Source organism: Mustela nivalis (genome assembly GCF_964662115.1).
Source record: "Mustela nivalis genome assembly, chromosome: 5".
Taxonomy (NCBI): domain Eukaryota; kingdom Metazoa; phylum Chordata; class Mammalia; order Carnivora; family Mustelidae; genus Mustela; species Mustela nivalis.
The window spans coordinates 2,752,013-2,767,155 of NC_139024.1; the positions used below are offsets into that span (position 1 = coordinate 2,752,013).

General features: G+C 58.6%; 1 protein-coding gene across 3 annotated transcripts; it reads left to right on the plus strand.

Annotated features, from left to right (window-relative positions):
* The first annotated feature begins 6,185 nt into the window (after nucleotides 1–6,185).
* Nucleotides 6,186–9,702, plus strand: PRR18 (proline rich 18). 3 transcript variants are annotated; one of them, XR_014312087.1, is made up of 3 exons: nucleotides 6,186–6,482; nucleotides 6,582–8,026; nucleotides 8,641–9,702. XR_014312087.1 is itself a non-coding variant. In XM_082731753.1 (2 exons), the coding sequence occupies exon 2, from the start codon at nucleotides 6,589–6,591 to the stop codon at nucleotides 7,333–7,335; it is 747 nt and encodes a 248-aa protein (XP_082587879.1). In that variant the 5' UTR covers nucleotides 6,186–6,482; nucleotides 6,582–6,588; the 3' UTR covers nucleotides 7,336–9,702. The 3 variants fall into 3 exon arrangements, 1 of the variants encoding a protein (XP_082587879.1); XR_014312088.1 differs by having other exon boundaries at nucleotides 8,891–9,702; XM_082731753.1 differs by having other exon boundaries at nucleotides 6,582–9,702.
* Nucleotides 9,703–15,143: the final 5,441 nt, after the last annotated feature.

Consider the following 15,143-nt stretch of genomic DNA (forward strand, 5'->3'; position numbering starts at 1 on the left):
TTGTATTTTCTGGGTGAAATTTATCGTGTGTCAGGTGGGGGCACATTGATTTTGTCCCGGCACCGTGCGGTTTTTCTGTAGAAACACGAGTAAGATCCTGTCTCTGTCCTCGTGCTCCCGAGTCACACTTGCAGACGATCATCGTGTCGTGGCGAAGGCCGTGATAAGGGTGTCGTTCAGGGTGTAGGGGACAGCATCCCCCCAGGAGCGCCTCCACAGCCTGGCCCTGGACCTCCTGTGCCCTTGAGGGTCGGTGGGCCGGGGCGCCGGCCGGGAGGGGTCCTGGACAGCCCTGGTGCGCGCCTTGGAAGCCTTGCCCCGAGATCGAGGAGGATGAAATGTCTGTCACTTCAGTGCCACCAGGGACTTTGTTTTGGGGACCGGGGTGCTTTGACTTCCTGACATTTCATCCCGCTTTGCTGGTAGGTCAAAGGGACCTACCAGCCAGCCCAAAGGGAGGGGTCCTCCCGGGCCGGAGAGGTGGGTCCGTCCAGGTGGCCCACACCACGGTGCGTGTCCTGAGGCAGAAGAGCCAAGCCAGGCCCTGACATGATGCTTCGCGGGCAGCGGACGGGGCTGGGCCGGCAGGGGGAGGCACCCGTCGGAGCGCCCGAGTAGAACCGTGGGGATGCAGAACTCAGGGGAAGCCCGTGTCGCCCACCCACGCAGGGGTCCCAGAGCCGAGTGTCGAGCTCTGGTAAAGATGTCTCTCTGGGGGCAGGGATGCAGCCCGGGGACAGAGGAGAAAGCCTGTGGCCCTCCGTGGGCCTTCCGTCCCAGCCCCTGTGGCAGCAGAGGCCGGTGTTCTCGGGTCTGGGCGAGCTCGTGTTCTACGGCCGGTGTGCTGTCTGCTCTTGCTGAACCCGCGACGTCCGCTGGTGGCGAGCAGCTTGTGTCTAGAGGGGCCTAGCCTGGTCCTGGCATCCCCCCGGCCAGGGGAGGCTGGATATGGTGTGGGCTTCGGAGCCTCTGTGGCGAGTGGGACCGGTGTGTGCAGCGCAGGCCAGGCCCTGGCCGGCGGGTGTTGTGGGGAATCTCACTGATCACGGGAGGGCTCCGGTCAGGCCGCTTCCCCCACACTCATCCTCAGGAGGGGTGTGTGAGAGGGGCCCCCTCCTGTGGGCCCACCCCCACCCTGCACTCCCTCTGGTCACAGCTTGCATGCAGGTCCGCGGCTGGCGGGTAGCACACCCCGCCTCCCGGCTCCACGTCCCCAAGAGCAGTTTGTGCCACGGGTCATGGCCGGGCCCACACGTGCGCTCTGGGGGCTGCACGACTCCCGGGCTGCCCACGCTGTCGCAGAGCTCAGTGCTGCTCTGCTCGTCGCTTGCGCCGGCCCCTCACAGGATCCCCGGAACATGGCGGTCTGCGCGGGAACAGCGGAGGTTGAATGCCAAGGGCGGGCGTTGGAGGTGTTGGAGGAGGGGAACGAGCTAGCCTGGGTCCCCCCGGCTGGGCTTGTCAGTGGCCCCGTCACCGACCAAGCGCGGGGGTCTGGCCGCACACCGGTGTCGCTGCGCACAGGCTAGGGCCTTCCCTCTGTCGCCTCCAGCTGGAGCAACAGGAAAGCTGAGGCTCTGCTCGGCCCGGTGGGCCTTCCGGGGATGGGGAGACAGGGGAGCGGGGCTGGGCACGGGGCTGGGCACGAGGCTCCGGCTACGGACGGAGAAGAGGCTGCAGGCGTCCGTTTGGAAGGCTTTTACACACATCTCCGGAGACCCTGGACGTGATGGCGTCTGGGTGCCCCCGGAGATGTGTGTGAGCTCGGGCCAGTCTGCTGTAACCACGGGGCTTCGGGCCACTTCCTGGATCTGGGCGGCGACCGTGGCGGGTGTGTCCTGACCTGCAGCCCGAGGGCCAGGGGGCCCTGCAAGTGTCAGGGGCCAGGGGGGTCCTTTGGGGATCTGGGGAAAGGGCTGTCCCAAGAGTCGGCAAGGCGAAGGCAAAACGTGCCTCTGTTCGTCTCTTGAAATGCCAGATCACCTCCTGATGTACCCGCCGCCGTGAAAACGTCCGGAGGTCATCGCAAGCGCCACTGCTCTCACAGAGCCGCTGGGAAGCTGTGGCTGCTGCCGCCTTGCTGGGCTGCGGACCGACACCTCCAGAGGCCCGTGGGGGCGGCTGTGTGATCCGCGCCGGCCGCACTGCCCACCTCGCTCACTGGCGCGCTGCCCAGGCTGGCCTGCTTCGGGCCCTGTCCCTGCTTTCCCGTGAATCACTGAAGCTGGCAGCAAGCTGTGTCTGTGGGGTGAGGGAGCACGTCTCACTGTGGCCCTTCGCGCAACAGCAGCGGCAGCTAACTCGGCGGCGAGCTCCCGGGAAGCCAGCAGAGCTCAGCGCCACGGCCCCTGGGCACCTCGGGCCCGCCTGGGGTTGCTGGCCACGCTGCGGGCTTTCGTGCTGTGGAGCTTGGAGCTGTGTGACGACCTGGGTGCCTGACTCGGTGCCTTCGGCCTCACCCCTGCAGGCCCCAGTAGCCCGTGAGCTCCGCCCGCTCGCTGTGAGATGGAGAGACCCCGCCACGATGCCCTGCGCTCCGTGAACCTGAACAGCCTGAGCTCTGCAGGAGAAAGGTATGACGTCAGCTTAAAGTGTAGCAGCTTTAATAGAAGGTCGGTGTGTTTTCTGGCCACACAACTTGCTTCACTTTTTTGCAGGCTGACGAGAGAGAGCCCAGCATTAAGTTTTGCTGTCGGAGGAGAACAGCCTTCCCAGCCACCTTCGTGGCCAGCCACGTGGAGCGTAGGGCTCCCGTGCCCCACGGCAGGGGCTGGAGCGACGCCGAGTGCCTGGGGGTCCGCGAGACCCTCAGCGTCGACTTTGGTAATGATCCAGGACACTGTGCTTAAACTCTTGCTACCACAGACGCACAGTGTGGTTCTGGGGCCGCGGACGTGTGATTGCCAAGAACCTAGCACAGCCCACCCCTCATCTCTGTGATTTTCATTAAAAATATGTTAATGCAATGGTTGTGTTTTTTTAAAGATTTTATTTATTTATCAGAGAGCACATGTGCAGAAATGGGGGGAGGAGCAGGGGCAGGGGGGAAGCAGACTCCCCGCCGAGCAGGGAGCCTGATGCGGGACTTGAACCCAGGACCCTGGGATCATGATCTGAGCCGAAGGCAGATGCTTCACTAACTGAGCCACCCAGGTGCTCCTGGGTGTTTTTTTTTTTTTAAGTTTATTTATTCATTTTTAGTAATCTCTACACCCAAGGTAGGGCTCACACTCACTATCCTGCAATCAAGAGTCTTGTGCTCTTCTGGCTGAGCTAGCCAGGCCCCTGACATAGTGGGTATATGATTAATATAACCAGCTTATTGTCATTTTGAACTGTAATAATAACACATTTTTTTTTGAAGCCTTATCTTAAATTTCTAGTAAGGTTAACATCAGTAGATAGAGGTCATAAAAATAGAAGCCTTTTGGGTCCTGCATGTGAGGAGTGTTGGTCCCACTGGCGGCAGCGAGGGGAGCATGCGCCGGGGCCCCACCGCAGGGGCAGGTCTCGCCGTGGCTGCGCGCTGGTGGGGACACTCCTGCGCGACCCCCTTTGCAGCGGTGCAATGCAGGTGTGCCGCCGCCGCCGCCGCCCTCGGGCCCGTGAGGTCCAGGTGAAGCAGTCCAGAAGTGATGGTTCTCTCACTACTGGGGAACAAGACTCCTAAGTCAGTAGCATCTGAACACTTTCCTGAGCGTTTGCTACCCCCCGGGCCTCTCCAGGAACAGGACAGTGTGAGAAGAACAAATTTAGGCATTTTCAGTTATCAACCAATTTTTCTATTTCCTAGGAGAACACTTTTTTTTTTAAGATGTTATTTATTTATTTGACAGAGAACGTGAGCAAGAGGGAGCACAAGCAAGAAAGCAGCAGAGGGAGAAGCAGATTCCCTGCTGAGCAGGGAGCCCAACACGGGGCTCGAACCCAGGACCCCGGGACCATGACCTAAGCCAAAGGCAGATGCTCAACCAATTGAGCCCCCAGGCATCCCCAGGAAAACCCTAGCATTTAAAAAACTGGAATCAGTTCTGTGTGTTTCAAAATTCAAATTTAGTTTTAATTTAGATGTTTGACTCTTTATTGCCCCATCAAGGAAAATCACTTGAATCCGAATCTGGAAATGAAGTATTGGGAAGGAGTGTGATTCAGAAAAGCAGAGCATTGATCTGTTTTCCTTTTGAAGTTTTCCTGATAATGCATGAAGTATTACACACCTTAGTAAAACCAAGGAATTGATAAGCTAGATAAAAAAGAGCAACATTCCTTAACTCTGATACAACAGTAGGAGAAAAAAATTATCAGTAACTCCCACGTGGTGGACAAGTATTATGTTTATTTGAAAGGGGAAATCAGATCAACGCCACAGCATCATCTGGTGACGATGGCACCTGCGCCAAGCAGAACAGACTGGTGGGTCCCCAGGTTGTGCACTGAAACCACTGTAACGTGTCAACAAGGAAAAGTCAAATCAATGTTGGAAAATTAAATGTTATAGGTAAACTATACGGACAGTTCTCAATACATGTATTTGATTTTGCAGAACTGACCTTTCAAATCAAGCAGCGTACTTGTAAGTAACTTCTGTCTCACCTCCAGATGGCACGGACTTGTGGGCTTCAGTCACGGACTGGTGCAGTCTCTCTTCTACTAGTAGTACTTCTAATAATAGTCTCTGTCTCTACTCTGGTAGAGGTATGGTTGGGAAACTGAGAAGCCGACCCCGGGGTCCCGGTGCTCTGGTTTTACTTGTTGATGTATAGTTACAGCCCATTGTTGGGTTCTGGGCACATTATGCAAAATCCATGGAAATCACAGTCAAGTTTGACCTTATTTCTTGACTGGGGTTGCTCTTCTGTAGCATTCTCTCTTCGGGACTACTGTTTGGCTGCCTGTCCTAGCGTGGCTTTCCTTACTGGTAACAGGCCCTGGCTCTCCAGTCAACTGTGAGGGGTCGTGTGACCACAGCGGCCCGTGACCATGCGGGCGACATGCGCGGCTTTCCCAGGTTCTCAGCCCGGCTCTGCTGCTCTGTCTGGCCTCCTGTTTCCGCGGGCCTGAAGGGCTGCAGTGGCAGAGGCAGCTGGCAGGGAGCAGCAAGACCGTCCTGAGGTTGCTTGAGCAGTCGGAAGAGCCCAGTCCCCTCAGGGGTGCTGCCTCTCCCCTCCAGGGGAAGTCCTCCCCCCAGCGATGGCGCTTACCGGCCCGTCGGACCTGGGCGGGTGACAGGATGGCAGGTGCTCCGCATTCGCTTTTCTCCTTGGAGGGCTGCACACTTCCAGCCAGCCCCTGCTCTGCTGTCCGACGGGAGCATGCTGGGGGGCGACTGTTGGCACAGGGCCCTTTGGAGTCTACCCACACTTGGTCATCTTCCTGGGTTAGGCCTGAAAAGCATGTCCTATGGAAAAAAATGTCTTGGGTACCTAATCAGTGGATAATCCGCCTTAAGAACGCAGGCGCTGCTTATATGAAACTGACTCTTGAGGCACTGCTGTGTAGTTTAGTCTATCGGAGTATCGGGGGGATGTCTTCGCGTCTCTATGACTGGGATAGAAGTTGACAGTGAAGACATCTTCATCTCGAACCTGTCACAGCAATAAATACACACCTTTGCTCACAATGATCACTCATTAAAAGAGCTCAATGTGGGGCACCCGGGTTGCTCAGTGGGTTAAGCCTCAGCCTTCCAATCGGGTGGTGATCTCAGGGTCTTGGGATTGAGCCCCATATCGGGTTCTCTGCTCAGCGGGGAGCCTGATTCCCCTCTCTCTCTGCCTGCCTCTCCGCCTACTTGTGATCTCTGTGAATAAATAAATCTTAAAAAAAAACCCCTCAATGTGTAATATTTCCTACGTTATTGTATCATTGAAACTGGACTATTTTGCCTATGCATTGCTTTTGGCAATGGCATTAACGTGACACAAAGTGCCCTACTCCGGTGAGCCCGTGAACCACCTTCCCCCGGGCGGCGCGCCCCCCTCCGACCCGCACCAGAGCGCGGCCAGCCTGGCCGGTCTCCCCGCGGCTCGGCTTCCCACCCTCTTATAGGCGCTGGGCGGTGGTCAAGGACTTTCCCTCCAACGGGCGAGGACTCCGCCTCGGGCTGAAGACACAGCCGCCCCTCCCAGGGCCTCTCCCCGCCTCCCGGAGATGAAAACCGGTGCCGGAGGGGGGCGGCGGGCAGAGTCCCGGCCGCTCCCGCCCCGCGCTGTCCGGGCTCCGTGTCTGGTCGCACGCAACAGTCGGTCGTGACACCCGCCGGGCGCTCGGCTCCTCCTGCTGCTGCCGCGTCCCGCTCGGCCTGGGCCAGGCTGTGCCCGCGCTCGCCGGGGTCGCGCGGCTCACGGCTGCCCCGCCCGCCCGTCGGTCGGGGCGGCGGGTGCCCCGGCCGGGAAGCAAGGACGGAGGGGTGCTTCGGCGGACGGGCCCCGGGTGGGCGCGCCGGCACGTGAGCGAGCCGGGGATGCGGCGGCCGGACGCAGGTGGGTGCGGCGGGAGCACGCGGCGCGGGGCCCGGCCACCCGCGGGGGCGCCCCGGGTCCCCGCGCTCCGCTGACCGAGAGCCGCCCGTCTCCTTGCAGGGCGCCGATGACCCGCCGGCTGGGCCGCGCCATGCCTTTCCCGCCCACGTCGCCGCGGGCGCCCGCCCGGACCCCGGGGGTCCCGGCCGCGCGAGCCCCGCCCCGGAGGCCCGGCGCCCCCCGCAGGCCCGTGGCGCCCCCCGGAGCCCCGCCCGCGCCCTCGCCGCCCGCCGCCGCCGAGAGGAGGAGACCCCCGGAGCGGCCCGAGGGGCTGCTGTCCGGCTCCTGGCCCTCGACCACCCTGAAGAGGCCGCCGGCCCGGCGCGCCCCCGGCCCGGCCCCTCCGCGCGCCCCGGCCGGGCCCGGGCGCCCCGACCCCAGCCCCGCGGGAGCCGCAGGGCCCGCCGCCGCCGTGCGCGTCTCGCTCAGCCTGACCCCCGAGGCCGTCCTGCTGCTCCAGCGGCGCCACCTGGACAAGCAGCTGCTGGCGCGCCCCTGCCGGCCGCTGCCCTCGCCCTCGGCCGCCGCCGGCCGCCCGCTCGGCCCCTGCCCCTGCGCCCGGCCCGCGGGCCCCGGCCGCCGCCGGCTGCCCCCCGGCAGCCTGCAGCCCCCCGGCCCGCGGCCCGCGCTGCCCGTGTCGCTGCTGAACGAGCGGCACAAGTACGACGACGTGGAGTACGAGGAGGAGGCCCCGGGGCCGGACGAGGGCCTGGTCCGCAAGTGCACGGAGTGGCTGCGCGGCGTGGAGAAGGCGGCCGCCGCGCGCCACCGCTCGGGGCCCCTGGACACGCTGCCGCACCTGAGCACGCTCTGAGCCGGGGACGGGGGCGCCCCGGAGCCGCGGACACCGCCCGCGCCCGCAAGCCGGGCCTTCCCCGGCCGCCGCCCCCCGGCCCCCGCGAGCAGGACCAGCATCCCCGGTGCCCACAGCTCCCCCCGGCGCCCTGCTGGGGCCCGCGCGGCCTCGTCGGCCCCGCGCAGCTCACCTCCTGGCTCCTGGGAGCCCGAAGCGCCAGCGTAAGGCACGGGCTCGCCAGACCGCCGCAGCCCCTTCCGCTGCCCTCAGCCGGGACAGCCTCCCCTTCCCGTGTTGCGCACCCACGGCTCTCCCCGAGCTGGCCTTCTGCAGCATTCCGGCCTCCCCCTCGCTCCTCCAAATGCCCTGGGGCTCAGCTGGTAGAGGATAAGCCACAGGGGAAAAGCCTCTGGTCCCCCACCCCTAAGACTCCTGTATGTCCCAGAGACCCTCTGGCTGGGCCAGCGGTGTGAGCTTTCTGCTGGCGCTGGGCGCTGGGTGCCCTGTCCGAGGAGCCGGTGTCCGTGGCAGGAGCGGCCCAGACGGTGGCTGTCTGCCGCAGAACCGGGTTTAAGATTTTGCTGCATTTATGCTTTTGTTTCTCCAAAGTGGAAAACATGTGCAGGGTCGGGAAGGCTTGGAAACTCAAGTCAACCTAACTTTCCAACTGGGAAGGGGAAGGGTGGGAAGCCGGCAGCGACCGCAGCGGGTGAGTGGGGCCGGGATGGGAAGGACTCTGTCCACACGGAGGTCGCATCCAGGCCCCTGTCCTGCCCGCAGTGCAAGCTGTGCACCCTTGCCCCTCGTTCACACGCTCACACACCCACACCCATAACGCTCGCTCGTGAACTCCGCCAGTCTCTCTCCGCCTCACCGCCTCACGCTGGCCTACTCACACGGCCTCGCACTCAGGGCTCACACACACGCACGCACACACATGTGTCTCCAGAGGCACAGCAGCAGGGACAGCGTGTCAAGGCCCGAGATGTGAGCAGGAGCCAGGCTCGGCTTCTGCTCTGACTCATGGATTTTACTTGAAGTGCTGCTCAGAGTGGCTCCGCACAGCGGAAAGACCAGCCAAGCCCAGGGAGCGGGGGACGGGCAAAGCGCCGGGTGCCGGCCTAGAACAGAATGTTCCGGGTCAGAGAAGCAATTTACTGAGGGGAGGAAGTGGGAGCCGGTGGCTGGGGTTTGGGGTACGTGTGTACGTTTCCAGTACTTTTAATCACTGTGTAAAGATCAGTAACGCGGGCGTAGAGTGGTGTAGAGTGATTGAAAAAAGTTTCTACTTATTGTTGGAATAAAGGGTAAAACTTTATCTAGGAGCCCGCGTAGCCTTCTCTGCTAACTCCAGGCTGATTTCTCGACGTTTCCTCCACGCGTCATCATCAGATAAGGGTGGTCACGGACGAGGAACCTGTTACCTGCACTCTGACTTATTTTGTAAAAGTTACTAAGTGGCTGGTGTTTATCTTCTTGGACTTTAATGTGCCAAGTCTTAATTACATCTTGTATTGAAGCCTTACATTTTTAAAAACCTAATTTTATATTTTTCTTGTGATGTTTGCTCTAGTCTCTCTGTCTCTCGGCACCAGTCAAACATGGAGCATTTAGTTCCACCGGACGAGGTCGGCCCCAAACAACGCCTCGCACTGACTAGCTCGTGTTGCCTGACTCCGCTTGAATGCCAAGAGCTTGATTGTCCTTTATTTAAGATGAATGTGTTAATACACCGGGGGAGGGGGTGCGCAGGGGGCACTCTGGCCTGGGTGACGCGATGTGTCCCGCGGACACTGTGTCGGAGGCGGGGCGCTGGCTGAGGACAGTGCCCGCTGGCTCGGAGTGAGGTCAGGACGCACAAGGCGCCCTCTGGCTCCGGGGGCGCTCAGTGCAGAGACCAGTCCCCGAGACCTGAGCCTTCCGCTCCTTGCAGTAACACTGTAAGGACTGTCCCAAAGTAATCGACTTTTGCAAACATTTTTCCGCGTCTGCCCGTGGGTGTGTGTGTGTGTGTGTGTGTGTGTGTGTGTGTGGCCTGGCTCCTGTTGCCGTCACGGCACACTGTGGCTCTGTGTGTCCCTCTTACTTCTTTGTCTCCCTGCCCTCTCCCCCCTCCGCCTCTGGGTCCCCGTCTCCGCCTCTCAACTGGCTGCTGTGGGACACTGAACTGTCCCCCGTGGCATCTGTTGAAGCGTTTTTTGTGCCTCTTTCTTCACTGTCAGCGCAGATGAGTGGGACGTTTATGGTTGTCTGTTTGACGACCCTCAGTAGGAGCAAAGGTTCTACACGCGACCCACGACGTCTCTTCGTGACCTTACAGACATTTTGAGAAGTCTGAGTCCCCGTGCTGCACTTTCTTGATGTTCAAATAAAAGAGAAATTCAATGCCTCGTGTTTTCTTTCTGAGAAACATCTTTAAAACTGGTCAGGAGGAGATTCCTGCGGTGGTCGGATTTGGGGTGAGGTGGTCTCCCCTGGTTGCTGCTCCCCTCCGGGGTCTGTAATAAAGCTGTGGGGGACGACTGGGTGACTCCGTCGGTGAAGTGTCTGCCTTCGGCTCAGGTTGTGATCTCAGGGTCCTGGGATCGAGCCCCGCATCGGGCTCCTTGCTCAGCTGGGGGGTCTGCTTCTCCCTCTCCCTCATGCTCTCTGTCTCTCTCTAATAAATAAATAAATAAATAATCTAAAAAAAAAAAAAAAAGGAACAAACAAAGAGAAGCTGTCTGTCCGTGACCCCTAGCCTTGCGTCGCATCGCAGACCCCCTGCAAGCTCTTTCCCAAATCGCTCCCCAGACGTCCGTAGCACAGGACAACATGGTCTGCGTCTGTGTTCAGAAGTGCATCCCGGGCCCGCTCCCGGGCCCCTTCTTACTGCGGAAAGGGATTTCTTCCTGGTAGGTGGCACCCATGGGAGGCTGAGGGGTCGGCGTGAACAGTGGCGAGGACTGTTTGATTTCCGGGAAGGGTGGTATCGCCTGGGAAATGAGGTTTGCCTTTGGAATATTTGGGTATGCAGAGAGGAAAAGCCATAAAATGTGTCCACAGAGGAAGACGGTTGGGAACATGTTCTCTGTGGAAGTGGTGGTATTACCCTCAGGGTCTCCCGGGGCCACGCTGTCCTGCAGCAGGGGGCGGGGGGCCGCGGGCAGGGGGCCCCAGCGCAGAGGCTGAGCCTTCAGGGAGGGGGTGAGAGACATGGAACACCACGGGGCAAGCAGAAGTGTAACGTTCTAGAGACCGGGCGTGTGTGACCTCATTCCACACACTGAGGCGATACCCCAGCACTGTAAGACAGGTTTTTATGTCGACCTCCATTGTGTCTGGGAAAGGGGACGGCAAGGCTCAGAACCTCTAGGTTCGTGGTTTCCCTGAAAGTGCCCAGTTCTGCCGGGTGGCTCTACGGGACCTGCTCATATTAAACTTACTCCGAAGCCGTACTTTGGTTCCTGTGTTTCTCGGCATGGAAATTTCAGCCAAAGCGAGTCCTGAACCGGGTCTGTGCAGAGTGAGCCGTGAGAACACCTGTGCGTCGCCCGTGGCGCACAGACGCCGTTGTCACCGGCAGGCTGCTTGGAGGGGCCCCGTTCAGAAGAGCCCCACCTTGTCCAGTTACAGCTGCTGGCCCTGCAGCCTGGGACAGGAGCCTCATGCCCAGCTTGGAGACTGGGCAGCTCTCCACTCCAGTCCGGGAGGACGTCGCTCTCCACGTTAAAGGTCAAAGACAGAATTTCTATACCATGGCTGCCCTGTGCCAGCCGTGTCTCATTAAACGTCTCCGTGTCCTCTTCCCTAACCTGGGGGTAAGATGACGGGCAGATGCTGGGAAGGATTATGATGCGATGTGTAGAGCGCTGGGGACCAGCCCTGCTGGCAGCAGCTCGAGGTCAGCTGGAGTTATTACCAGCTCAAAACCCCTCACCACTCATGAGACATTCTTCTCGGCCCTTACCTGTGCAAAATCAAAACCCACCTTGGTTACAATATTCTGAGGTTTTCCTCTCTGTTTAGTGCATACCTGTGATGGGGTCTACACTTTGATTTCCCTGAGGAAAGAAAAGTGTCTGTTGTACTTTACCTTCTAATTTCAAAATTATTTAGTATTTATGTCCCAAATACAAACTTTACCCCCGAGCTGGTAGCCAAGACAACATTAAAAATAGTTAAAAGTCAGATAATTTCAATATCCTTTGACGAGAACACTAACTCCTTACAAGAGACAAACTTCCGCTTGGAGAAAATGATTTTTGTGTCGTGTATATATTTGCTTACAACTCAGCGGGCAGCGTCCTTCAGTGCAGTTTCTAGAAGACGCAACGGTGTTCTTCCCCGGATACTTGTTCTTGATAAAAGCCAGCGGGGAATACCCTGTTGCATATTTTCCCCACAGGACCATGCCCACTTGTGGACGTGGGTTCTGTGGGAACCTGCAGAAAAGGGTAGAGAATCTTTAGAAAGTAGTTTTAGTTCATCAAATGCTGGCTGAAAACTTAGAAAATCATGTATGAATTCCTGAACTTTTGGGTCTCAAAGACCCCTTTATACTCTTAGCCGTGCTTGAGGGAGGCCAGATAGCCTGTACTTGCTGTCAAGCTCTGTCTTCTGGGGTTCTGTCTTCCAGCACTTCCCGCATCAGAAGGGAAGACCAAGGCCCTTAAGCGGCCTGGGGAGCCTCAGCATCTTAGGGCCTGTGAGAACCACTACGTCGGACACACTGAGGAAAGAATTCAGGACACAGATGATCTGGACCCCAAACCAAGAGACCCGAATTCAGGAGACCTGAGGGGGGTCCGCAGGAGTTCGTGCGCACCTGGGTTTGGGAACCACTGCTCTAAAGGGCGAAGTCCTGGGACGTAAGTCCTCAGGGATCTTACCGATTGTGTTTTGTCATAAAAGACCCCAAATGTCAATATCAGAATCTCCTTTTCTAGGGGCCAAACCCCTTTCCCAGCCACATGTTAGTCACGGGATGGAGAGTGTGACATGGTGACCCAAATCGTGAAAGGTCGCTGTTTTGGCTTGGCCCAGAGAACCCAGGAGAACTGTGGCGCTGGCACGCGGCACCCCACTTCTGGAGGGCGTGCGTCTGACCCTCCTATCCCAGAGTCCCTGCCGCCCCCTGATTCTCTACCCCACAGCGTTACCAGAGGGGGAGGGAGTCCGGGGACGACCGTGGACACCCGGCCCGACGCTGAAAACCATCTCCGAGGGGGGCATATTCCTCACGACCCCCTGATTTTACACGCCAACTCAAAGGGATATTTCCAGAATATTTAGCTTTAGCAGGATAGTCCTCCAGTGGGCCCAGAATACTCCCTCACCTGCTCAGCAGATCTCCATGGGTTCCTGCTGGGTGGGAGGCACCTGAGACCAAAGCTAGGTACCGCGGTTCCCCCACCCACGGAACGAACCCACCTGTGAACCGGCGCGATTTAGCAGACCGTCTGCTGGGAGCTTGGCCCGGTCTCACTTGGTCTCACTTACCCTGGGTTGTTCTTCAGGACACCAATGGGTCCGTGGCATCCGCTCAGGCCATCGTAGACAGACCGGGGTCTCAGCAGGCATGTTTGTTCTCACAGTTCTGGAGGCTCGAGGTCCAAAGTCAGCGTGCTAGCAAATTCCGCATCTGGCGAGACCTCCCTTCCGCGCGCAGACGGCTGCCTCCCCACCGTGTGCTCACATGGCCTGACCTCTGCACACAGCGGAGAGAGGACTCCGGGGTCTCCTCCCCTTCGTGGAAGGACACCGGTCCTACAGGATCAGGGCCCGCCCCGGTCCCCTTTCCTAAGGTTTCGGCTCCAAATACAGTCACGCTGGAGCTTAGGGCTTCAACATGTGGACTTTGGGGTGATGTCACTCAGTCCATAACACGGTCCATGATTTTGGGTGCTTTTTAAGATCATTTATATATGACGATGAGATAATCTCAATTCCCTCCTACTACTAAGGTGTTCGTGTACACACACACACACACACACACACACACACACACAACTTTGGGAAGCATGAAGAAGTAAGAAAAGAAATTTTTATTAAAATATGAAAAAAAAATAGTCCCTCTTTTGTGTTTCTATACATAAGGACATGGAGGCGAAGAGATCTGCCCCGCTGGTCAGAAGGGCCCCAGCTGGACGGTAACCCAACATTTTCAAGGTTGGATTTGCCCTCCATCTCTCTTTTCCCTGTCCTGTGCTTGGTTCGGTGTGAACTCCTGTCTCGGAGCTGCTGATGGGGTCTTTCGCGATGGGACCCGGTGGCGGGAGGAGCTGTGCAGGGGGCGGGTTGGCAGTGGCTGGGGTTCGGCCCCGCGCTGTGGGGCTGTGCGCCTGGCTTCGCTGCCCGGCCCGCGCTCTCCCGGACGCACACCCGCACACAAGCTCCTTTCTGCCTTCTTCATCCCGTCTCTCCTCGGCCCACCTCTCCTTTCTGCCTTGCTTCTGAGCACCTCCTGGCTGCGTTTCTTGGTCCCGAAAGCCATGTTCCAGGGCTGCAGCGGTTTCTGGGACACTGTTACTGCCCGTTGTTTCTGGAAGGCACCCAGTGATAGACCTGTCTCTGTCGGGGAGACCATCACAGGAAGAGGTGAGGAGAGAGCGCTGTGGGCCCCTTGCAGGGCCCGCGGGGAGTCCTAATGTCCTTCCTTTTCCTTTCTGTGTCTGCATCTTTGCACGCAGGCATATTTGCACGTGCACACATGCGTGGATTCACATGCACACAGACGTGCTCAGACATGCGTGTGCACACACACACGCACACACATGCTGCTGGAGAAGCAATTATGGGAGCCGCTGCACTTGAAGTGATGGGGCTTGACTCGAGGATACGCTTCAGATCACATCCAACAGGGGCTCGGAAAATGCTGAACACATGCGAGAGGTCACCTTGAGGGGTTCGGCAGGGTTTCCCTTCCACGGTACCAGATACTGGATGTGGAAAAGGAAACCTTGTCCATGCCCCACACCCTCGCCCCCGTTCTGTTGCTGAAGCACTGTTTCATTTCTTGGTGTTTACGTCATAGGTGACAGGCTTCAGGATGCAGAGCACTGGGGCTGCTGCGAAAGAGCAATAACTTGCAGGTGATGAGGGATACGGGGTGAGACCGTGTGGGATGAATGGGTGAAGACCGAGGCTCATGAATTCATTTGTTTGTGACATATTGTGAAAATCAAGAAGGTTGTCATTCCACCGACAAGCATCAGTGAACAGAGCAGGAATGAGGACACGCCAACAGCTCAGCGTGGTAGGAAGACGATAGACAGACAGACAATGGAGACAGAGTGCTGAATGTCTGTGTCTCTCCTGGATTCTCGCGTTGAGACCTAACCACGGATGTGTTGGTATTAGGAGCTGTGGGGCAGTGATTAGGTCATGGGGAGGAGTCTCCATCGAAGGGGGGTTTGTGCCCCGGGGGGAGTAAGTGACTGCTGTGTAACCCCCCAGCCAGCGGTGCTCTGTTAAGAGAAGCTGGAACTGAGAGAGGACTCTCCATATGTACACAGGTGGATAGACAGATGATGTGGACAGAGAGCGGACAGGGCTCAGCACCTGCCACATCAGCCCCAGGATGTGCAGCTCCTGGTCCCGGCTCTCATCCCCATCCCTCCATCCACCATCATCCGTCGTCAGCATCTCCCAGACTCTCGCCAGCGGCCTTCCGTTGCAACCTGCGCTGGGAGCACTGCAGACCAGAAGGTTGAGGATGGAGAACACTGTGCTCCCTTTTGCTCCTCCAGACCTTCCAGCCCTTTGGAACCAATGCATTGTCAGGCGCCCTGCCTGAGCTGCTATAGCGGTTTCTGCTTGGTGCGTATGCACGAGGAGGTCGTGAC